General features: G+C 37.0%; 1 protein-coding gene and 1 long non-coding RNA gene across 12 annotated transcripts in view; one reads left to right on the top strand and one right to left on the bottom strand.

Annotated features, from left to right (window-relative positions):
• hyd (E3 ubiquitin-protein ligase hyd) overlaps positions 1-24,037 on the bottom strand; it is a 44,932-nt gene that overhangs the window by 4,310 nt on the left and 16,585 nt on the right. For 5 of the 11 annotated variants that reach the window (XM_090119743.1, XM_090119745.1, XM_090119740.1 and 2 more), the window contains exons 26-45: positions 23,694-23,924; positions 23,407-23,585; positions 22,972-23,173; positions 22,575-22,753; positions 19,755-19,938; positions 19,460-19,614; positions 19,108-19,310; positions 18,815-18,980; positions 18,533-18,682; positions 15,861-15,979; positions 5,775-5,890; positions 5,485-5,633; positions 5,286-5,368; positions 3,466-3,608; positions 2,938-3,160; positions 2,366-2,554; positions 1,852-1,985; positions 916-1,054; positions 487-594; positions 211-373 (exon numbers count right to left, since the gene is read on the bottom strand). In XM_090119743.1, the coding sequence (XP_089975869.1) occupies positions 211-373; positions 487-594; positions 916-1,054; positions 1,852-1,985; positions 2,366-2,554; positions 2,938-3,160; positions 3,466-3,608; positions 5,286-5,368; positions 5,485-5,633; positions 5,775-5,890; positions 15,861-15,979; positions 18,533-18,682; positions 18,815-18,980; positions 19,108-19,310; positions 19,460-19,614; positions 19,755-19,938; positions 22,575-22,753; positions 22,972-23,173; positions 23,407-23,585; positions 23,694-23,924 (3,215 nt within the window). The remainder of the gene's footprint in view (positions 1-210; positions 374-486; positions 595-915; positions 1,055-1,851; positions 1,986-2,365; positions 2,555-2,937; positions 3,161-3,465; positions 3,609-5,285; positions 5,369-5,484; positions 5,634-5,774; positions 5,891-15,860; positions 15,980-18,532; positions 18,683-18,814; positions 18,981-19,107; positions 19,311-19,459; positions 19,615-19,754; positions 19,939-22,574; positions 22,754-22,971; positions 23,174-23,406; positions 23,586-23,693; positions 23,925-24,037) is intronic. The other 6 variants (XM_090119742.1, XM_090119746.1, XM_090119744.1 and 3 more) reach the window with 5 other exon arrangements.
• On the top strand, positions 20,770-21,700 carry LOC149909673 (uncharacterized). The gene is made up of 2 exons (XR_016458361.1): positions 20,770-20,960; positions 21,035-21,700. It is a non-coding gene; the product is annotated as an uncharacterized LOC149909673 (long non-coding RNA).

Genomic DNA, 24,037 nt, shown 5'->3' on the forward strand with positions numbered 1-24,037 from the left:
AGGCATTTTAAACTTTATTCAAAAAGGAAATTCTCCATACTATATTTTTATATTTGTAACCTTCTTCAGTTTTAAACTTTAAAGATCAATGTATCATAAATTATAATTTTATCACATATTACATGACTAAAATTTGCAGTATAAAATTTTGTGGAAATCGTTAAACATTTAATAAACATATTCTGTATCATTAACGACAATTTTACTAACCTAAAATAGCTTCAGAGGGGTGCATAACTATGAGATCCATAGCTTCTCGAACTTTCTGTCTAAGTGCATCTTCACTGGCTAGTAAGACGAGAAGCTGCGCCGGTGTCAACTCCAATAACATTCCCGTGATCTTGCCCGCGAATGTTGGGTGCAAAGAGTGAACCTATACATTATGACAAATGACAATTTTAATTATTACATACTTTCATGGTAAAATAAATTTCAAATTCTCAAGATTTTAATGTAGATACTGGTTAATAAGAGAATAGTATTTACCTTAGGATAAAGTCTTTCTCCTAGCTGTGCTTGATGTACTGTTAAATGGTCATTGTGTCCAGCCGATCTTTCTCCGCTATAACCGGCACCTTCTGTTCCTGGTGCTCCCTGATAGACGGAGAAAATAAATTTTTGTTTAGTTTAGTCTTTCCCTATTCTTACCCATATTTCAATATCTTTTACTAAAAATCCCCGTGAGCTTGTGAATAAAATAGTATTGTATAATTTTTATATTCGATAATACCCTGCTGACTGTCTCCCCCTCCCCTTTTTTTAATTTGAGCTAAAATTGACAAGGTAGCAGTTCTGATATCGTGAAGTATTTATTGTCTGTGAAAGTTGTGAAGATACTGTAGAATAATACATTGAAATTGATATTTTTGGTTTTTTATGGCATTCAAATCCATACTAATATATATAATACATTACCTGTGGTGAATAAGGGCGCGCGTCCACGCTGAGCACACGGCGCGGTTCGCGAGCGGAGGGCGGGCGCGGCGCGGGCCGGCCGGCTGCGCGCCGCGCCGGGTCCTTTGCTCTCGCTCGACCGGCGCCGCTGCTGCTTCTGCTGTTCATTTTGTATTACTTATTAATAATGTAGACTATAAGACGACAAAAGTAAATGACTTACAATACTAAAGACATACAAGGTGTGACATTAATTTGTATAATTGTTGATCTAGAAGAATTTGTTCGTTGATTGCTTGCTTTTTTTGAGTAAAATAAAAGCTTATTTATGTTGTGATTATAAATGCCTACTGAAATGTATATCCACGTGAATAAACACTTATTAATAATGATTTCCAATCCAATATAACGAAAATCGTGTATGAATTCATAAATAAAGATTTATTTATTTACTAGCGACCCGCCCCGGCTTCGCACGGGTGCAATGTATTTAATGCTGTATTGGTTAAAATCGCTTCGAAAACTAGCCATTATTTGTCGTAAAAAGTAAAGGACAAAAAAAAGTTATTGTGGGTTATCCATAAGAGATAGACATATACCATCGCGGACTTTTCTGTAGACCTTTTTAATGTGTATAATACTTAGTACATTATTTTGATAAAACTCGAAGGGTTCAGCCTGCGTTTTCAATGTAAGCGGAAAAAAATGTAATTTTTTACGACATCACATTAGAAACCTCAAAAATAACAGTACTTCTCCACTATTTAATGGATGTTGTTATACATATAAACCTTCCTCTTGAATCACACTATCTATTAAAAAAAACCGCATCAAAATCCGTTGCGTAGTTTCAAAGATTTAAGCGTACAAAGGGACATAGGGACAGTGAAAGCGACTTTGTTTTATACTATGTAGTGATAAAACTATTATTATAGATGCGGGCGTGTATTTATATACCTTGCTCCGCTATTGCTACTGGCTCCACCCGCGGTTCCACTCGCGGAGCCTGATGTTCCATTTGTTGTACTATTGTTACTGCCGCTTCCCGTCGTCGGTTCTAATGGCGGCAACTTTTCATTTGCTAGTAGAGCCTGTGGATTGATATTTATTTAAAATTTTTCAAGTCAAAGACAATAAATTCCAATTTGAATTTTTAAAGCTTCATTTTCATAGAACAGTTGTTTACAGAAGTATTTGATTGATGATCTACCAGTTATTATGAATGTCGTAAACCATAATACTTCGTTTTCCATTCAAATGCTTTTATAAATGAGATTTTAGAAATTAGAAAAAATCGATCATGAGGCGGGAATCCAGAATCCCACCTGAACAATCGAATTTCTTCTACTCTTTCGGTTTTATGTGCCTGAATATTTTAAATTATTGTTTAAATACTTTTCGTATATGTACAACTAGAAGTATACCTTAAAAAAACAGCAAATGAAACTATCCACCTAGTACCAGTACTCACCTCAGCGACGCTGGTGTAGAAGGATCGCGCGACGCCGCTGCCCTCGCCGGGCTCATCGCGGAACGTCACCTTGACGCGGTTGATCGCGAGCGGCGGCTGCGCGCTGTGCGCCCGCCGGTTCTGTCCCGCGAACGCGCTGTTCAGCTCGGCGAACGTTTGCTGCAGGAGCTTCGCGCGCTCGCGTTCCATCTGCGTCATTATAAATGTGGATGTAATGTGAATTTTCTTTCGCGATTCAGAGAATATAAAAGAGCGTGTGTACGAGTCACACGTGCACACGTGTCAGAAGTGAAACTTCTTTGGCATGATTCAAATATACTAAAATCATTATATTGTTAGAAACATTTCTAACACACATAATTAATAGTACTGTGTATATATAAGTTACTTATGGGAGGCTTATGAAAATTAAAAGAGCAAAGTAAATAAATGTGTCTCACCTTACAATGTTATATCATCATTTTCATAAGGATATTAATAATAATTTCTTCTGAAGTACTAATCCATTCATGATTTGATTTATAACACGAGTTTAAATTAAAATTATATAGTTACAAAATATGCAACTATACCTTATGTAATGTCAAGTCCCTTTGTTGTGAATTCCTCAGCTTCTCCATGTCTCGTCGGAACTTGACTTCTTTAACTGGGAAACCACCCAATTCCGAAACCACGGAGCCGGGTTCGAGACCCACGTCTTCAGTGAACACTCGCCCGAACAGGTCGAGTGACAATCTCCATCTGCCTAACAGCAGATCGTGCGACACAGACGCACCAAGTGATGGACAAGCGCGTCTGGAGCAATTCAATATTTCATTAATTACGACAAACATGTAATTATAATTTTATAATATTTAAACTTAAGTATGGTTTCCATTAATGACAATGAAATAAATTATTAAATCTCCGATGTTGTTTTATTTCACATTTTTGATCACATATATCAATTTTTTCGTTAATATCATCATGCAATTTAAGGCTTCTTCTAGATTTAACGCGATTAAATACATCAAATATGAAAAATAAAAACGCGAACGGTATCTAGAAATTAATAATATTAATTTGCAGAATCTTATCTTTAAATTATTGAAATTTCTTACGGTTGTGGCGGAGCGTTTATTCCTTGTGGTGGTATAGTCGGTGGCGGTGGTAAGCCGGTGGTCTCCACGGTCACGTGCGCAGAGATCTCTTGCGACTCGAGCGGGTCGGCCACGCTCAGTAGCTCGCCCTGACGTTCACGACTCTATTTAGTGATATAGCAACTTTTTAAATATCTGATTCAACAGTAACAAAAAAAAAATATATAAATATTTTTTTATTTTATCGTCACCAAATTAATATAGGTAAAAGGGCTCTAGTCTTAAGCAAACAAAAGCAACATATAATCCAAGTGAATAAATAGCATTATCAGTATTGTCATATTGAATATATGAAATTTGAGAAACTAATTCCATCATATTATGTATATTAGTATTTGCGTTACTACAATTTTGCACGCCTCATAAGCGAAGCGTTGAGGTGGGTACTATAGACCGGGAGATACTGACACAAAATTTCGAGTCATTCTGTTAGGATGGCGGTTCTACAGGGTTCTTAGTACGCAATGACAAAAAGAAAAATGATGGTGTGAACGCTGGTACCGGCGGCTTAGTCGCGTGGGCGTTAGTCGAACTCGTCGGAAAATAGCGAAAGCCAAACGATTTGTAACAGTATGGCACTTATTTTTCCTGGAAGTTTGAGGATCAAAGAATATAAATACAAAATTTCAAAGATCTAGGTGTTGGAAATCTTCACTTATATAAATTAATACTAAATTAATTTTTCAAGTATGACAGCACTTTTTCCCCCTACTAGAAGTATGGCAAATATAATAATGGTCACATTTTATCAAATACTCTCCAAAAATCCAAATGCAATACTGGTACAAAAAGTTTGGCGAAATAATTTTTTTTTGCAGATTTTCGGCGGTATGGCGACCATTTGGAATCGTCCGAAAAGTATGGCATGGCGATTTTCGTAAATGGCTGCACGACGATGGTTACCTGTGCAAAAGTTAGCCTGGTACAAATGGTTGAATAATTGTTTTATTTAAATCAACATATTCGCGTCGGTATGGCGGGCTGTAAGTCACACCGGAAAAGTATGGCATGACACTACCGCCTACTTCTTTTTTATGGGCTATCGGTAAATACTAAAATTTTTGTGTTACAAATCGTTTGACTTTCGCTATTTTTCCGACGAGTTCGGCTAACGCCCACGCGACTAAACCACCGATACCAGCGATCACACCATCATTTTTCTTTTTATCATTGCGTACTAAGACCCCTGTAGAACCGCCATCCTGTTACAAATGACTCGAAATTTTGTGTCAGTATCTCCCGGTCTATACTGTCACTTCGCGCAAAACATCTGATTTTTCAAACTTAAAATGTCTTTATGTATCATACATTGCACTTGTAAGATAATACATACACACACATATTAAGAAAAAACACTATTTTTAACGTTCATGATATTTTTGATGTCATTTTTGTTATTTAAACTAGTTAAAAAACAGTTTAAAAAAGTTCTGTCTTGGACGTCCGTGTGTCTGTATGTGCGGATCCTTTTTCTTGTTAACACGATAGCGACCGAAATACTTTACTAATCGAGTCTTTTTTTTTCTCTTACGCTTGAGTATGCTCAGGAATAGAACCCTTTCATTTTTCAGGGTCTGATTCGATGTGGTTTAATTGTTATTAAATAAACAAAAATAATAATTAATAAATATTTATTAAAAAAAAATTATGAGGCGTGCACTTTTGGATTTTCCAAATTATTTGGGTCTGCCATGTAAAAATTTAAAATTAAAAAATGAAGCCAATAAGGAGGGAGTAATTTTGTTTATAAAAAAGTCCCCCAAATAAGTGGAGTGACTTACAGCACGTACAATAACGGTCTTTCCCGGGCTTCGCGCGGTAGATGCACGCGGCTCCTGTGTTGAGGTATTCAGACCGCTAGGACCTGTAAAATAAAAAATATTAGGAATGAATCCTCTAAGGTAAAGCGAAAATATTATAAACAAAATAGAAGAACATTACATACCTATTTATATATTAAAGTATAATTTATTTAATTACCTGGAGATGGTGATATGTTCATAGCCTGCTGATGTGGACCTTCCATAATAGAACAAGCAGTATTGACTAATGTATGGAATTCCGAACTTGAAGAATTCGAGTCGTGAACTGGGTTGCTATTAGTTGAATGTGTATTCATATGCGGATGCCTAAAGGAAAAGTAAACATGTACAAATAAATACATATTACTAAATTTCATAGTCAATAAACAGGAAATTTATAATATGCATATATTATAAAGAACGGCTTAAAACACAAACGCGAGATATTGTTACAGATATTCCACATACCTATGATGTTTTTTCCTAGGTATTTGTCTTGCTTCATTTGAGTCAGAATCCGATAAGTATTCGCCATCAGTGTCGATGTCCATTTTTGCAACAGTATCTTTGGCGCAGGATAAGTCCTATGAAAAATAGAAAATAATATATATGCATATCATTACAAAATAAACGACATGCATACCTTCATCATCACACTTCTATAACATTTTTATTATCTTTCATTTTCTAGCATATAGAAAAATGTCATCAATATAACTAAGTTAAGGTGGATGTTCCGACCGTCCCTCCATACATTTTTGATTACCTCTAAACACTTAACACAGACACTATTTCTTTAAAACTAATCATTTTATCACTTCTCTATAATGAAATGTGTGCGCGTTCGACCTTTTTAATCAATAATTTACAATATTTACTTAGAAAAACAACAGTAAAATACCGGAAAAATTTGACACTTCTACAGTAGTGTGCGTGACTTTTGCCAAGCGAAACACGACATAAAGCACGACATCTAGCGCATAGACTATATACTTATTACAGATCTAGCGCGTCAATGTCTAAACGAAAGGCGATGTTTAGACATTGACGCGCTAGATGACGCGCGCATTCGCGTTCGTTATCTTATACATAATGAGCATAATTCTAATAAATCAAAGTTCTGTGTAAAAATTGAGTAATTTCATTTCCAATCGTTCAAAGAAAATAACAATAAAATAAAATAAAACTAATGACCTTAGAAACTATGTTTTTTTTTGTAAGCAATTTATTACTCATTATTGTTCGTCCGTCGTAGGTCTGTAAACTGTATTGTACACTGAAGGTGAAGGTACTGTAGGTACTTTAGTTCGGCGTCGTCATCGGCTTGATATAAAATTACATTCTTGATTTCATTGACACGCGCTATGATTTGCGCGCGGAATTTCTTGTGTTGTGAATTTATTTTTGTATGCTATGCATTTTAATTGATTCAAATTGCAATGTTTCTCTAGTATGCATTTGAGACTATATTGTAAATTGTAATAATTAATCGTGGGTATAGTAATTAACTAGATTTCCGCCCGCGGCTTCGCCCGCGTATTCAAAGGAAAACCCGCATAGTTCCCGTTCCCGTGGGATTTCCGGGATAAAACCTATCCTATGTGTTAATCCAAGTTACCCTCTATATGTGTGCTAAATTTCATTGTAATCGGTTCAGTAGTTTTTACGTGAAAGAGTAACAAACATCCATACATCCATACATCCATACATCCTTACAAACTTTCGCCTTTATAATAGTATTAAGATTATTCTAATAACGCAATTAGTAATATATGTATTTTCGGTGGGATTCAAAACAAAAAATTGGCCCGTGATTTTTATGAAATTTCACCACATTGCAAATCACATCAATCATAGTTCATACACATGTATGACGAAAGTGATTAGTATTGTGGCTAACATTGACTCATCAGTTCATCACTGAAACCAGTGATAAATCAGTACCTATATCATATTGTGTTTGAATATTTTTAAACAATGATATAAGTATACAATTATTATAAATCGGTAAACTATCAAAGTAATCACAAACTTGCAAACATTGGTAAAATGTCCAGTAGTTTATGAGCCTATTCATTACAATCAAACAAACAAACAAAGTTTTCCTCTTTATAATATTAGTGTAGACAAACACTATGAATACGATCACGAATGCAAATTCGGGGATTTTCTAATTATTGCTAAATAATAATTGAATTCGTTTTGAAATACTCTATAATTTTTAGTGTATAAATAGACATTTATAATGTGGTGCTCATTTTTTTGTACTGCTAACGCTATTGTAGGTACCTATTTTCGTTGTTTTATTTCAAGTGAACACGGCCATACAATTTTGTCACGAGCCGCCTATGATTGTAGGTAGGTACTTTTGTTAGGCTCCTTCGTCGTCCGCGTCGGCTCGAAAGTTCTTGATTTCATTGTCACGCGCTATGATTTGCGCGCGGATTTTCTTGTGTTGTGAATTTATTTTTGTATTATTATTATTTTTTATTTTTTTTTATTTTATTGATTCAAATAAAATATTTCACTAGTATGCATTTGAGACTATATTGTATTATGTATAATTTATCGTAGGTATAGTTATTCTTATAACGCAGTTATATTTTCGGTGGGACAATTTGACCCGTGATTTTTCTGAAATATCACCACGTTGCAAATCACATCAATCATACACACGTATGACGAAAGTATAGTGGCTAACATTGACTCATCAGTTCATCACTGAAACCAGTGATAAATCAGTATATCATATTTTATTGTGTTTGAATATTTTTTAAACAACGATATATATAATATTATTATAAATCGGTAAACTACCAAAGTACCTACTTCCGAATTTTCAGACAGACAAACAAGTAGTTTGAACACGCAGTTTTCTTATACTAGTAGCAAAAATCAAAACCATAATATGTATTATGTTTACCTACTATATTTTACTAAAAGTCGAGTGCGTCGAAATCGTAAATAATAGGTAATATAATGTTTTTCACCTTCCTGGTTATTTTCCCATAGTAAATAGTGTTTTAGGTTTGTTGTTGTAGGTAGGAATAATAATAATTATTCTTACTTGTTGGTTATGAAATGTATATTGAAATAATTTACTTTTACAAATCATTAGTGATATTAGTTTTGAGTGAAAATGCTTGGATCAGCATAATATTATATGGTACTTCAAATACATGTTTTGATAAAAAAACAATAGTGTAATAAAATAAAACGTGTGCGTTTTATTGTAATCAATGTTGACAGTTTTAAATTCCAAAATTATTGATCAATAAAATAGTTTACACCAACAAATATAACTTTTATTTTTATAACCATCGTTCATAATATAAACCGTAGCAGGTGGCGTTTTGAAGTTCTGTCTACTCATACAGAAAAATGGAAAACTTGCTTGCTTTACTTTGGCAACTCGAAGCGTGGTCGTCCGTCGTAGGTAGGTACTTTTGTTTTGTTACTCAGGAGGATAACCTCAGACTGTAGACACTGTAGTGATGTCAAGACAAATGTGCGAAAGACTGTAAAGTCAGACGCTAATTTAGAAGACGGGCTACCCATTGGGGCTGTTGAAATTGTCTGGAGATCCTTTTGGAACTCATCCATTCTGTGGTTAAACACTTCAAACATCTGATCAATAGACTGTGTGATGGATTCCATATTAGTTTTAGTGCAGTGGCAGTGTAAATGTTGTTGTTGAGGTTATGTAAATTTAACACTTTAGTTAACTACCAAGATATAAAGAAATGAGGATAGGACACAATAACTATTGGTTGAGGTATTTATAAACTCATAATATACTTTTAAAAAAATCACGTTTTAATAAATTTCTAGAATTAAATTAGAACAGCTGATTCAAAATAGCCTAAAAAATCTTAATAATAATAATTACGCTTCACAGCAAGAAGAAATGTACCATAATTATGTACCCGCACAAAGTCGATATTGTGTTGCCTACCGTTCGACTCAATGGCTAGGGTTGTAACTACCTTTAATAATTATTACCAAACTAATAAACCGAGTGATGCGAAATAACCATAATTCTTTTAGAGTTTGATAAAATGATCAGGCAGGTATTTTCTTTAATCCTCTGAATTCTCGGTTACTAAATTGTATCGTTGAAATTATTCTTAATCGCGTAAATTTAATAAATAATCATATGGAAAACACTTTTCATTTGTTTTTTTACTTTCACGCCCAACTACTATACAATAATTACGTTGTTTCGGTATTTTGACGAGAAAACGCAGGAAACATGTTTGACAACATTTTTGGGGGGTAATGTTACTCGCGTCCGTAGGCTTTAACTCTAGAGACCCTACACGTGCTCCCCGGGTAGTGCCAAATGAGTAACCGAATTATACTGGTGGAAGACAATTTGTCCCGGCTAGTCACCACCCATCTGTCAAAGCCATGCCGCCAAACGCTCGCCGTGTTCCGGGATGATGGCAGATGAAGCCCCTTGTAATTGAGTAAAATAGGTATGAACAGTTGCTTTGCATTAGAGAATCGAATCTGCCGCCTTTGTGTTGTTGTCCTGAATATCCTAGTCTTGGAGGCTAGCGGGATCCGAAGAAACGGTTCACCGCTGGCCGACCGCAGGTTGTAGGGGGCCCAAGTAACGAATTAGCCAGTCGTGAAAGGCTGCCCCGCCGCCTGTGCATAATCCTGGATTGGCTCCAACGTGCCGATTGGCGATCGGAAGAGAGGACCCGTTGGCAAAATTCAGGGGGTTTCGGGCGTCCCCGCAGTCTCCAGGCTAGGTTTAGTTTTGGGTATAGACATGTTGGTGATAGGTGGTTCCATATGCATAGCCTCGTTCAACTTCTATTTTTGCTCCCTACCTAATCACTCTAAACTTATAAATAAGATGGAAAAGTTGCATAAAGGAAATCGGTATTCACAGCGGCTGCACTTCCTCTCTCTTAAGGTGCACCTCTCCAATATTCGAGGCTTGCACTCTAATCTCACACCGGTCCACCATCATCTTGAGACTGAAAAGCCGCACCTTTTATTCCTAACAGAGACGCAAATCCGATGTCCTGATGACACGTCATATCTCGGGTACCCTGGTTACTTGCTTGAACATAACTTTCATCCGAAAGCTGGTACCAGTGTTTATGTTCGTGATGACATCTGCACTCTGCGACTCCGCGACCTTGAAGAGCCAAGTTTCTCTGTGTTGTGGATCATGGCTGATACGGGTATGGACATAATAGTTTATGCTTGTGTATACCGTTCGCACAAAGGTGATCATGAGACTACGAGACTTTTTAATTATCTCAGTGAAGTATCAGATGTGGTACAAACTAGATATCCGAGCGCTGAACTTGTCTTTCTGGGGGATTTTAATGCCTGCCATTCTGAATGGTTATTCCCGTTCCAAAAGACAGACCATGCTGGGAAAGAGGCCTATAATTTTGCAACTTCTTTAAACCTTTCTCAGCTGGTTGATGATGCAACTCGTGTTCCAGACATTGACGGCCATACTGCCAACTGTCTCGACCTTTTGCTAACCACTGAGCCAGACCGCCACGTGATCTCTATCTCCGCTCCACTGGGGACATCTGATCATTGTCTGGTGAAGTCTCTGTCATCATTCACTCCTCCAGATCAATCGTTGAAGGGAACCAGGAGAGTATGGCGCTATAAATCAGCGGACTGGGATGAGATGCGGCATTTTTTTGCATCTTATCCTTGGCTACAAGTGTGCTTTTCTACCGCAGACCCATCGAGCTGTGCGGATAATGTTGTTGATGTGATCCAACAGGCTATGGAATATTTTATACCCTTTTCTGATATTCGCATCAACGACAAAGCTAGACCTTGGTTCAATGCCCAATGCAAAGCCGCATTGGCTAATAAGCAAGCTGCTTTCCAAGCCTGGGTCGACGCTCGAATTCGTAAAGCTCATGATATTCGCGATAAAAAGAAAGCCTTTAACAAAGCCTCTAAAGCCTGCAAGAAGATGCAAAGGAAAGCTCGTTTCGCTCATGTGCGGCATATTGGAAGCAAGCTTGCTTCTTATCCCGCAGGAAGCAAAGCTTTTTGGTCCTTAGCCAAAGCGGTTGAGTCGAACTTTTGTCGTCCCACTCTACCTCCGTTGCTGAGACCCGATGGTTCATTGGCCCACAATGCAAAAGACAAGGCGGATGTATTTGCTCAACTGTTTGCCAACAATTCTCGTCTTGATCCACCTAATAATATCGACCCACCGACTCTTCAACACTGTGGCGTTCATATGCCTGACATCCGCATCACAAACAAGGAAGTCCTTAAAACGTTGCTTAACCTTGACGAGAATAAAGCCAATGGACCCGATGGGATACCAGCCGTTGTCTTAAAAACTTGCGCCCCTGAACTTTCTCCTATTCTAACACGTTTGTTTCGCCTCTCGTTGAAGACTGGAATTGTTCCTAAGAGTTGGAAGTTTGCTAACGTTCAACCCGTTCCTAAGAAGGGCAGTCGGTCAGATCCTACTAACTATCGTCCGATTTCAATAACCTCCATACTCTGCAAGACTATGGAGCGTATATTGAACAATCGGCTCCTCATGCACCTTGAAACCAACGACCTGCTGAATGACCGCCAATACGGCTTTCGACGTAATAGATCAACTGGCGATCTTTTGGTGCATGTGACTCATCTTTTAGGAGAAGCCGTTGAGGAATTCGGGGAGGCCCTTGCGGTCTCTTTGGATATCTCAAAGGCTTTCGATAGGGTTTGGCACGATAGCCTCTTAAACAAGCTCCCCTCTTATGGAATTCCAAGAGACCTTTGCACTTGGATCGCTGATTTTCTGCGGGACCGGTCTATACGAGTTGTTGTTGACGGATGCTCCTCCGAGCCAATGTCGATCAATGCCGGCGTTCCGCAGGGGTCCGTTCTCTCGGCAACACTGTTTCTTCTGCACATTAACGACATGATTGCTCCCAACATGTTTAGTTATGCAGATGACAGCACTATTGTCGAGAGATATAAATCCAGTGCCCGTACTTCAAAGGTTGAAATTGAATGTCTCCGGGAGGAAATGATCGATCGCTTAAACCTTACACTTCAGGCTGTGTCCGATTGGGGCGATGCCAATCTTGTTGGGTTTAATGCAGCGAAAACTCAAGCGTGTTTGTTTTCCGCAAAACGAAGTTCTATATCAACTACTCCGACCTTCCGAAATGTGCCACTAGTAATAGCCGACTGTCTGGAGTTGCTTGGTGTCTCCCTTTCGTCTACACTCAACTTTGGGCAGTTTATTGAATCCAAGGCCCATCTGGCCGCAAAAAAGCTCGGAATTCTGAACAAGGTCAAGCAGTACTTCACACCGGGACAGCTTCTTAACCTTTACCAAGCTCAAGTCCGTTCGTGTGTGGAGTACTGCAGTCACTTGTGGGCTGGCGCCGCTAAATGCCACCTAGGGGCTTTGGATTCAATTGAAAGACGTGCCAAACGTATCATCAACAACCCTTCCTTAGTTGAAGCTCGGCTCTTGAGTCTTGAGCATCGTCGTGAGGTGGCATGTCTTTCGGTGTTCTACAGATTGCATTTCGGAGAATGTGCGTATGGATTACACAATTTAATTCCTCCATCTCCATTTCATAATCGTACCTCGAGGCGCTCCGAAGGATATCATCCTTTTATTGTGGATATCCCCAATATTCGAACTCGCCGCTTCGAGTCTTCCTTCATCATAAAAACAGCTAAGCAATGGAATTCACTCCCTAACACCATTTTTCCTAAACAATACAACTTGGACCTCTTCAAAGCCAGGGTGAATAGGCTCCTTCTAGGCAGACGTGCAACCAAGTAGGCCACATCACCGCTTCCCATCAGGTGGGATTGTGGCCAAACCTCTGCCTATTGTTAATAAAAAAAAAAAAAAAAAAAACATCCGTTGTATCATTTTAGATAGATTGTATATTTTGTATCTGTAGAATTGAAATCAAAGCTATGTATATGTTGTCTCCATTCTTTTCTTATCGGATTGTTGATCCCAATGCGAATGCGTCAGTAAAATTTTATAAAAGACAATTAAGAACATCAAAAATAAAGTGATACGTAAATATTTCACAGTGCAATATATTATGTAATTAATAATAATTATATATTTATGAAAAAATAATTACATCAGATTTAATAATCGCAATTGTTTTGAATGTACATATGAATAAATGATTACATCATAATAGTAATAATCACAATTGTTTTATTTCCCATTTGTTGCAACCCTAGCATATTTTCATGTAGCAGCAGAAGTACCTACACTGGCGGCGCGGCGGCATCGTGCGACATCAAAGGCATTGCCTTACTAGGTAAGTTTATAATGATTAACTCTTTAATAATTATTTTTGACTTTACTCATTTCTTTTATTATATAATTTACGTTTTACTTTTACAGAATCCGATTCAATGGATTATGAAGACGAGGCACACAACGCCATACGATAGTGATGATGAATGAACATTTCAATAAATGCATGCGTGTTTTTTTATGTTGTTTTGTAATTGTTAATTGTTTCTTAAATAAAGAAATAAACTAAATATTTAAATGATGATTTGTTATTTGCAACACAACTTTATATTTGAGATTCTTTACAAATGTATATTTAGTTTTGTATCATCAAATTTATAAATTTTATTCCATAGTTTTCAAAATTAAATGTAAATGACCATAAAAACATTAATAAAGTAAATCATTGATGTAAGGTCAGGGAACGTAATACATATATACATCTGACCATGTAGAAGCTAAGTCTTGTTGACTGCTGAAGTCTGTAAAGTTTTGTTGTCTGCTGAAGTCTGTACGCAATGAAAATGTCTGCCGTTTCGAAAATAAGTTTTTAAGACCCTAATAAATAAAATATATGAATGGCAGATCTGGTCAAATACTTTCAAAATTGTATTTTTTTCAGCACTTTCATAAGTGTCTGCCAGAATGTTATCCGCGTGATAATGGTCTGCCATTGTTATTTTCCGATAGTAATAATAATCTATTTTCAAATATCAAAATGGCAGACGTGGTCAAATGATTTCAAAGTTCGCCAAAAATTTCCACCTGTCTTACCTAAGCGCGCGCCCCGTCCACCACTCTGGGCTTAGTGACTCCTCATCTCATGTATAGTAGGTATAGGGGAATCAACACACAAAAATCCAGGTCTGGTCAAATACATACAGGTAGCTTTGCGCTAGCTCTCTAGCTATTACTTCTTATGGAGAGAAAACGTAAACATGTACCACGGGCGAAGCCGGGGCGGACCGCTAGTAAATAATAAAATAATAAATAGTGTATTAGATTTGTTATTGTATCTTGTATACCTACGAATAATTATTCTTACGTCTTGTTGGGAAATGTTCAAATACCTACCTATTGAAATAATTTACTGTTACAAATCATTAGTGTTATTAGTTTTGAGTGAATAGGCATGGATCAGAAATTCAGAATATAATATGCTACTAACTACTCAAATACATACATGTTTACACAACAAACACCACTGACCTCTATAACTATAAGTTATAGAGGTCAGTGACCGTCAGTGACAAACACTATGGATACCTACGCTCGCGAATGCAAATTCGGTGATTTACTAATTATTGATACCTAGTCATTGAATTCGTTTTGAAATAGCCTGTACTTTGTAATTTTTAGTGTTATAGACATTTATAAAATGTGGTGCTCATTTTTTTGTAATAAATCATCCCGAACGCTATTGTATTTTCGTTGTTTTATTTCAAGTGAACACCTATACAATTTTGTCACGAGCCGCCTCTGGCCTCTGGGTGAAATAAACAAGTCAAATGATTTTTGTTCTAATTGTATTTTGGTAGTAGTTTGTTTAGAATTTACATTACCATTGTTTAATTTTTACCTACTATATTTTACTAAAAGTCGAGTGCGTCGAAATCGTAAATATCTTTTTCACCTTCCTGGTTTTTTTCCATAGTAAATAGTGTTTTAGATTTGTTGTTGTATGAATAATTATTCTTAGCATAATATTATATCATAGGTATATGCTACTTCAAATACATGTTTTGATAAAAAAAATAATAGTGTAATGTAATAAAATAAAACTGCGTTTTATTGTAATCAATTTTGACATTATTTATTTCCCAAAATTACAACAAAATAGTTTACGCCAACAAATATAACTTTTATTTTTATAACAATCCTACTTGTTTTACATTCACGCCATCTAGACTTAAATCTTTATCATTTTTGTATACGTCTGTGTGTGTAAACGACCCTGTATGCAATGACAGATGTTATAATGCATTTTTTTACCGAATTGGGTGGATTTTAAGGCAATGATATGACATATTTCAATAAAATATAATATTCAGTAACCGCCATGACTATTCCTACGACCTTAATCTTTTCCAATTACGCAAAAACTCAAATAAACTAGAAATGTAGAATTCAGCGCCATCTAGCGGGACATTGGCTGGGAACAGATCGTAGGAATCACCTTAAGATTATAATATCCACATTTTAAAGTGTAATAAAAATAATATACTATACGTGAACATAAATCCAAGCAACTATTGTATATGCATTATGCATACCTGCGGCTCGTCCCTGGCGAGCGTGTGCGAGTGCGCGGGCGGCGCGGAGGCGGGGCGCGCGGGCGGCGACCAGCCGCGCTCCGGCCCGCGCGACGAGAGGCCTAGACGACGGGGCACCACTGCGATACATTCATATTGTTATTTCCTTTGGTGAACTTAAGGATAGGTACATTTTAATGAATATTACTTTTCGTCGAATGTTGTAAAAGCAAAGATTTGCTTAGCTAAAGTTGTAGTACTCATCACTGTTACAGAAATTGTCTAATATTATAGTAACTATTCTAATTAGTAATTGTGTTTTAATTTTATATGTACTTGAAATAAAAAAAATACTGTACAAAAGTTAAGTGTAGTAGGTATAGTGTAGTGTATGTACACTCACCGGCACGGAATCTTGGCCACTTACAAATTTGCTGATACAAAAAGTTTGAAGTGTTTTTCACGATTTTTTTGTATGCAGATATGTTAACATATTATTTGTTTAATTTTATGGTAAGAAATCATTAAGTTTGAGAATAATCTTTTACCACTTTTTAAGAGTTACTCGAAATTTGTGATTTGTGCGGTTAAGCCGAAATTACGAATTGTTCGTTTTAAACTTTTTTCAATGTCGTTTATGCCGTTTTAAGATATTTTTATTGTTGTACGGTAGTTAATGATCATAACAAACAATAAAAAATGCCGTTAACATCTGAACAACCTGCTCAGTCCATCACAATGTTAGACCAATGACTGCCGCAACATAAAGTACCTAATGTAAAGTACGTACCACCTTCAGCGATGCACTATGCATAGAGAAGATACCAGGAGACTGGCAGCTACACGTGCAGACCAGGAAATGAAGGCGTGAGGTGCTCATCAGCTCGATAAGACCCGTTTATTGTTCAAGAGATACTCAGAAATGGCTTTCTGACAGTTTTTGAGATACGCCACCAGCTCTAAAATACCAGGATAATAAATGTGAGTGAGCAATCGGTGAGAAGACTAATGAAGGAAGTTAATTTGAAGGTTTGCAGACCAGCACGCCGTCCAGAACTCCTCAGACATCACAGAGAAGCACGTCTTCGTTTTGCACGAGAACATGAAAACTGGACCCACAGCCAGTGCGCTCGTGAGGTGTTCACAGATGACTGCTAAGGCACTTTACGAGCTTCTGATAGCCAAGAGTCAGTAAAGAGGAGACGAGAAGAGAGGTTTTCACCCATCACCACGCTCAAACTGCGATTTTTCATGGAGGGTCAATAATGGTATGGGGAGGTATAAGTTCCAATGCTCGCACGGAGTTAGTTATCGTAGATAATGGCTTAAATTTGATCAGGTACATCGAGGAAATTCTCCAGGAACATGGTCAGCCCTATTACAGGTTTATCAGTGAAGAAAATTTGCTACTAATACACTATAACCATAGAAATCTAAATAACAAGACACATAGAAGTGCTGTAATGTCATAATTCGTATGAAAACCGCTGTCGCCAAAATCAACACATTCAAACCGAAAGCTAAACAGTACACACAAGTAAACTATGCCTTTTATTGGACAGCTTGATTTTAGTGAAAACTAACTTATCTATTAAATTAAGCTTTTGAATATGTATCCTAACGCACGAATTTACGGTTTATTTTAGAATAACATCCCTAAGTATATGAGACTTTTTGCTCCAATACGAACAAACGTGATAATAAGAATGGTCGACTGTGTCATTCATTGTTATTTCGATTACTATGGTGACACTCGTAATACTTGTAAATATTCTATAATTTTAAGGAAAAACGGCATTATTTCTAAAAAAAATATTTTCCGATGAAATATTATTCCTTTATAAGTATAATTACAACTTGTGGAAGAATTTCCGCAATGGGAATTGCTGAAACACACCATGTATACACTCATACGTCTCCAGAGCAACTGAACAGTGACGAATGCACTGGTGATGTGCAAATCACCTGAGTGGCGACAAGGTCACGCACGCTTACGACTTCTAGTGTCTTGTTATTTAGATTTCTATGACTATAACGCATGTCCGCGTGTCGTACGATGCGTATAAGAGTACCTTCAAGAGGTTATTATTGAAAAATTGGAGTGGCCAGCTCGTAGCCCGGATCTTAATCCCATAGAACACATCTGGGACATGCTTAAAAGAAACATAAAGTTCGATTCCAACCCAGCACCAATGTCAGATGAGCTTAGAAATACAGCTAGGGCCGTTTGGTACACTATAGCTCAAGTGGACATCAAAAATGTCTTCTAGAGTATGCCAGACCGGATGCAAACAGTGTTTAAGGCAAGAGAAGGAAACACCCTATATTAAAAGGTTCAATTTTTTTTATGGAAACGTTCTTTCTAATTTTTGTGCATTTTTTAAGAAATCATTTAAATTTCACAGGAAAAGCGTAAATTCTTGTTTAATTCATATCTACGAGGTAGTACTTCTTATAAACTTCCAATTATTACTAAAAGTTAGCAAAAACATTAAAGTAACTAGTTTTGATTAAATTTTAATTAAATTTTGTAGTAGAAAAGAAATAGTGTTATTTTACGCAAAAATTTGCAGTGGCCAAGATTCCGTGCCGGTGAGTGTATTTAGTAAGTGAAGTGTCAACGAACTTGAATCTAACCGTACAGAAAGATCTCATTGTAATTTCCGCTGTTACTTTTATAGCTCTAATCTCACCTTCGAGTGGATTATTAACACCTGGTGGTCCATCGCCAGAAGCCGGTACGGTGACAGGCTGGCGTGGCATTCCGAACAACTCTTCTCTACGTGCATTTGGTTGTAGCAGTTGAGGCTGATCGGCGAGCGGTAACGCATCTTGCATTGTCACTGTAAATATATCATAATGATAACATAAAATAAATAAACATAGTATATTCTACTCTCAGAAAAGATATTTTCTTTATTTAATACACCTTGCAATTGTCGGTGAAGAGGTGGTTATATCGTTAAGAAACTTACTATTGAAAGGATCAGGAGGTGGACAACCGAGGCAAAGTGTAGAATCGGTCCGTTGGAAGAAGGAGTGCTGTCTTCCTCGACCATTCTCCCCTTCGTTATCGGACTCGGCTGCTGTACTGCCGCCTACTACCATTTCTTCTTCACCTTCCTCGTTCTCATTTTCATCCTGTATACATTATAAATATATTGCATTTCAAAGATATTAAGGATTATCTAATTTAATTTTTAGCAACCCTATTCCCGATGTGATTAATGATCATAATATAAAATATAGTAATGTAAATAGCACATACCGGTGTCCACAAGTGGTGATGGTGGTGCGGCTGTGGTTGTGCCGCTCGCATGTAGTACACCAGCGCGTCAAGCACGTAGGCCACGTGTTTAAGAGCAGCCACGTCCAAAACGGGCAATTGTTCAGCGTGCTCAGCGCTGTGTGCGCGCAGCAACGACAGGCAATAGGCAAGGAACTCGCGACGCGCACTGCCGGCTTCCACACCTATAGTTATAATAAAGTTTATAAGGTTCAAGGGTTACTAAATTAAGTGAGGTTTATGTATTCTTTATTAATTTCAAGGCAAGTACTTTACATTTATAAAAATATGTTCTAACTTCTAACATTATCCTTTCAGTCTTATAACACGTTACCTTGATCACGATCCCTCACACGCGGCCCTTCAGAGAAGCCAATGATACGTGTGGCGGGAGTTGAGAATGTGGTGCGACGTGTTGTTGGTGCCGCTGGCCGCCCACTATCCGGGGTAGTTGTACTTGCATTGTTCGACGTTAGTGACGCGCCGAATCTTTGGAAATAAATTTTTATTGTATTGGATGCACTCTGATTTATTTTAAATGCAACAATACACTAAAAAATATTATTTTAGTTTTCAATCTCGAGATCATTTCGATTTACTTTTGAATGCATGATTCATTATAAACATACCTGAGTTGCGCTTCAGTAGCATCCATGACTGTGACAAGCCAATCCCAAGTTGGTTTGAGCTGTCTCTCCAAATAGCATTGAAGGCGTAGCGCATCAGAGTACGCCAGCGGTAACAACCGCAACAACTGCAGTGGAGCTCGTTCATACTCCCATAATAGATCAGCAATTTGACGAATCACGATACCTGTGCGATAATTTTAGAATTAAAGTAAATAGAATTTTAATAAGACTTTACTATTTTTCTTCTTTGTAATAAGTAAGTATTTTAAAAATAGTTTATATCTATAACTGTCATATCTAATAAAATGTAAAATTAGTATTTTGTGTTTGATTTTACACAAGTATAATAATATGTTTAGAAATTAAACATTTTAACGTGGGGTTAATAATATAATATAATGTATAAATCGTAAAAAACTTTAATTTCTAAATGTAAATCTTTTAAGGTGATGAATTAATTTTTCTAACATTTACGGCCCTTTTCAAACCTTCGTAATTTTTATATTATTAAAGTTGTCGTGATGAAAATTCTTGACAAGAAAGTTCAATAGTAACACAATACGTCTACCGTTTTAGAAACATGATTCCATGATATTTTCTCGATAGAAAAAAAATACAAAGTTCTCATTGTTATTTTTTTATAATCTCTGGCATCTTCAAAATAACAAACGTAAAGTTACGACTTTTTGGATATTAACTATAAAATATACAACCTATACGTCTACCGATTTAGAATTTTGAAATATGCGATGGTTTTGAAATAAACAAGAAATACTTGAAATTAGCGCGCGACCAGCCAATATAGCGAGAGCCGCCCTGTACCTTCCTACCCCGATCGCTGCACGAGTCATTCCCGCTACGGCCGTCACACGGGGAACTTGTGTCGCTCGCGCAATCGTAAAAAAGGGTGACAACACGATAAGACAAAATGAGACAAATGGGGACAATAAAGAAAATAAGAAGAAGAAACATAAAGGTTGGAGAAAAAAGAATGCTTACAATTGGAACAAATTAATGAAGAAGTTGGTTTTATTTTAAATTTGATGATAATTGTATTATAGACGATGTTTCATATGTACCCCTGTTTTAAGTACATAACGAATGTGTAAGATTTTTTTCATTTATAGCATAGATAATTTTTCTGAAATCCGGAATCCAGAAGGAAAATAAACCCACTGATTGTTCACAATGTGAACCCACTCCTTCGTAAGTACCTTTATTCAGTCAAAAATGTATGTTATCAACGTTCTACTGGTTTTATCGCATGATTCCATTTTTAGCAAAAAGCAACAAAGTGCAAAGAAATAAAAAATCATGGTGAACTTAGTGGAAGTATGGCGGACGTGATATGGAACAGGAGCTCATTGGAGTAGTATTATATTTAAAAAAAATACGAAAAAATTTCAAGAATTACATTTCTTAGTAGGTGGTAGATAAGTATGTTGTATAAAGAATTTGATGTTGATATTTATTTCATTTATACTTACTACACCTGTGCGGGAAATTGCTTAGTACTAAAACAGGTTTTAAATATTCATATTTACATAGTAATGTGAGTTTTAATTTCGAAAAATTTTGTGTAAGTATATTAAATTGAGTTCCTGGGTGATCTGGAAACACAATTGGGCCCGGAAGATGGCGCTGCAGTCACTCCTCCTAATCACATGAACCGATTTGGATGAATATTTGTGTGCACATTTCATTGTTGTGGGATGATTGGTTGATTCGTTTTCACATTAGCTAATATTATGTATTTTTGTTGTAAACTTAATTTAATGTTTATAAAACATTATTATTGGTAGAAATAAGCCAGTGTTCGTCTCACATTGCTGTACCTGCCTACCTACCCTACCAGGGCCTAACTTTGTTCTGGCTATTTTATTTTGATTATTTGTAATGAATAATTACAATTATAATAGAGTGCAAAAAATAAATACATGCGTCAATATTTTGTGTTTTTTTTTTAAACAATTTTTCTATTTAAAAAAATATCATTCCGACCGCGGCTTTGCCCGCTTGGAATTAGGTTATATCGTGAATCCTGTTTTATCCCACAGAAGTGTTCAGTTCGGATAAAAAGTATCCTATGTGTAAATCCAGGCAATTAGCTATATTTTATCAAAATTGGTAATGTAGTCTTGACGTGATTAAGTAACAACTAACAAAAAAATATACAAATTAACATCCAAAGTTTCGCATCAGTTTTACTGTATTAGTGATATCTTCCACTCTTGACTTTGACTGAGAAGAATTAGGGTTTATAACTTCTTTCAGAAATAGTACCTTTCATTTCTGGGCATGATGTAATATCTACGTCAGCATCAAATTCTATCTAAATCAATTCAGTAGTCCGCGTTATTGATTACCATTTCATTTTTTCAGAGTAACAATATTTTTTGTTATTTTAAAGATTATTTATAACCTGTATTATTTTGTAATAAAGTAAACATTACGAAATAATAATAATTATTAATAATGTCTAAGTAGTTGTTGGAAAGAAGATTATTTGTTTATAAGCAAGAAAATAAAACCAATAAATCAACAATTGAATAAATGTATAACAATATTATAACTGTATGACGACTCCATACATGTTTGTCCCGAGTCGGCCAGCGGCAGCGCGGCGAGTTTGCAAGAATGACTTCGCGCACACCCGCGTTCGCGATAGCGAGCTATTAGACTCCGCCCGCCAAGCAGTGGATTTTTTTTTGTGTATCGTCTTAAAGATGGTTTGTGTTTTTTTTTTATTTGGTGACAAAAATTATCAATTACGACACAATCGTAAAATTCATTAATTCCATCATTACATTAATTACTTACCAAAAGCCCTGGCCAAGAAAGACGCAGTAGTGGATGTTGAATGCGGGTCGTGCGCGCCAGCAGCTGCGGCCGCAGCAGAGCGCCGCAGCGAAGCCGGGTCTATGAACACTAGTGAAGATCCGCTTGTCAATCGCACACCGCTGGTGCCACTTGTCCCACCGCGTAGAGCTTCTCGTGATCTGATAAATGCAAAAAAAAAATTGTTATTTTCTAGACATACTAATTACGATATAAATGAAAATAATAACCCGACCAGACCCGCTATTTGTATGTGTAAAAGTTAGTGCTCACTGAATTAAATAAACTGGTTTGGCTAATGAAGAAGTCGGAGAAAGATTACTTACGTCTGAAGTTGAATCATGTTCACTTTTTGCTATTAAACAATAAAGTTGCTTACCGTATAGCCCACTGCATGGAATGCGGAGCCAAGTTGGTTCTAGTGGGCGGCGCGGCCCGTCGCTCCAGAGTCTCCCCGTCGTGCAGCTGGGGCTCCGTCTCACCCTCCTGCTCGTCCGTCTCGCCGGCCTCCGAGTCCTCGTCCTCGGGCTGCGTGGAGTCGCCGCTCTCGTCCTCTGGGTACAATAGAAGCGACGCTATTCCTGCGTCGTGCAACGCGTTATTACATTTTAAACTAATCATGCGTTGTGTGCCAACAACGCACGATTTACGTCGCGTTAAACGTGGATGCATTCAATGACATCACACTGTACATTTACTTCATAAGAAACAAACTGGATGAGTAATTAAAAAAAAAAAGAAAAGTGTTTGAAATGAACATAGACAAACACAGCACCTTTCTTTTAATTATGCCCCCTCTAATTATGATACGTACCGGCATCAGAACCTTGTGTAGCGCCGGTTTGCACACTGCGTTGCGCAGATTCCGCATTGTCTTGATCATCAGAGTCACTCTCGGTTTCAACCTCTGCTAACATATCTAGTTCACTCTCACTTTCCCCTCCTTCAGCGCGCTCTGTTCCATTTTCAACGACCACGTGTTGGTCCGCTCCCCTAAAAATGTTTAACGTTAAAAATTCATATTTACTGATACTACTTTAGATACATGTACATAACTTCAAAGTTATTGTAATAGTTTTACAACACTCATACAAGACAAACCTGTCGCCCATCGCGTCGTCATGATGTTGAGCGTCAGGCTGTTGAGTAGGTGCCGGTGTGTTCGGCTCATCTGTTTCTGAAGCATCATCATCACCACCGAGCGCTTCACCCGTGACATCATCAGCATACTCGGTGGCGACAGGTGTAGACGACCTGTCCGGAACTAACGTGGAACTGCCTATTGAAGTACCTCCTGTCGCGGCAGCACGACCGCCAGTCACATTCGATTCTCTAAAAAATTAATTTGGTGATTAATATCTCACCATTAGTTGTAAGTCGCGAAAATTATAATTGTTACAAAAAATAAAAAAAAATTTAACACTTTCTCATTTGATTTAAATTCT

This window comes from Colias eurytheme, chromosome 3, assembly GCF_061535395.1.
Source record: "Colias eurytheme isolate Ceu_HAF_F1 chromosome 3, ilColEury1 Martin Lab GWU primary, whole genome shotgun sequence".
Lineage (NCBI taxonomy): Eukaryota > Metazoa > Arthropoda > Insecta > Lepidoptera > Pieridae > Colias > Colias eurytheme.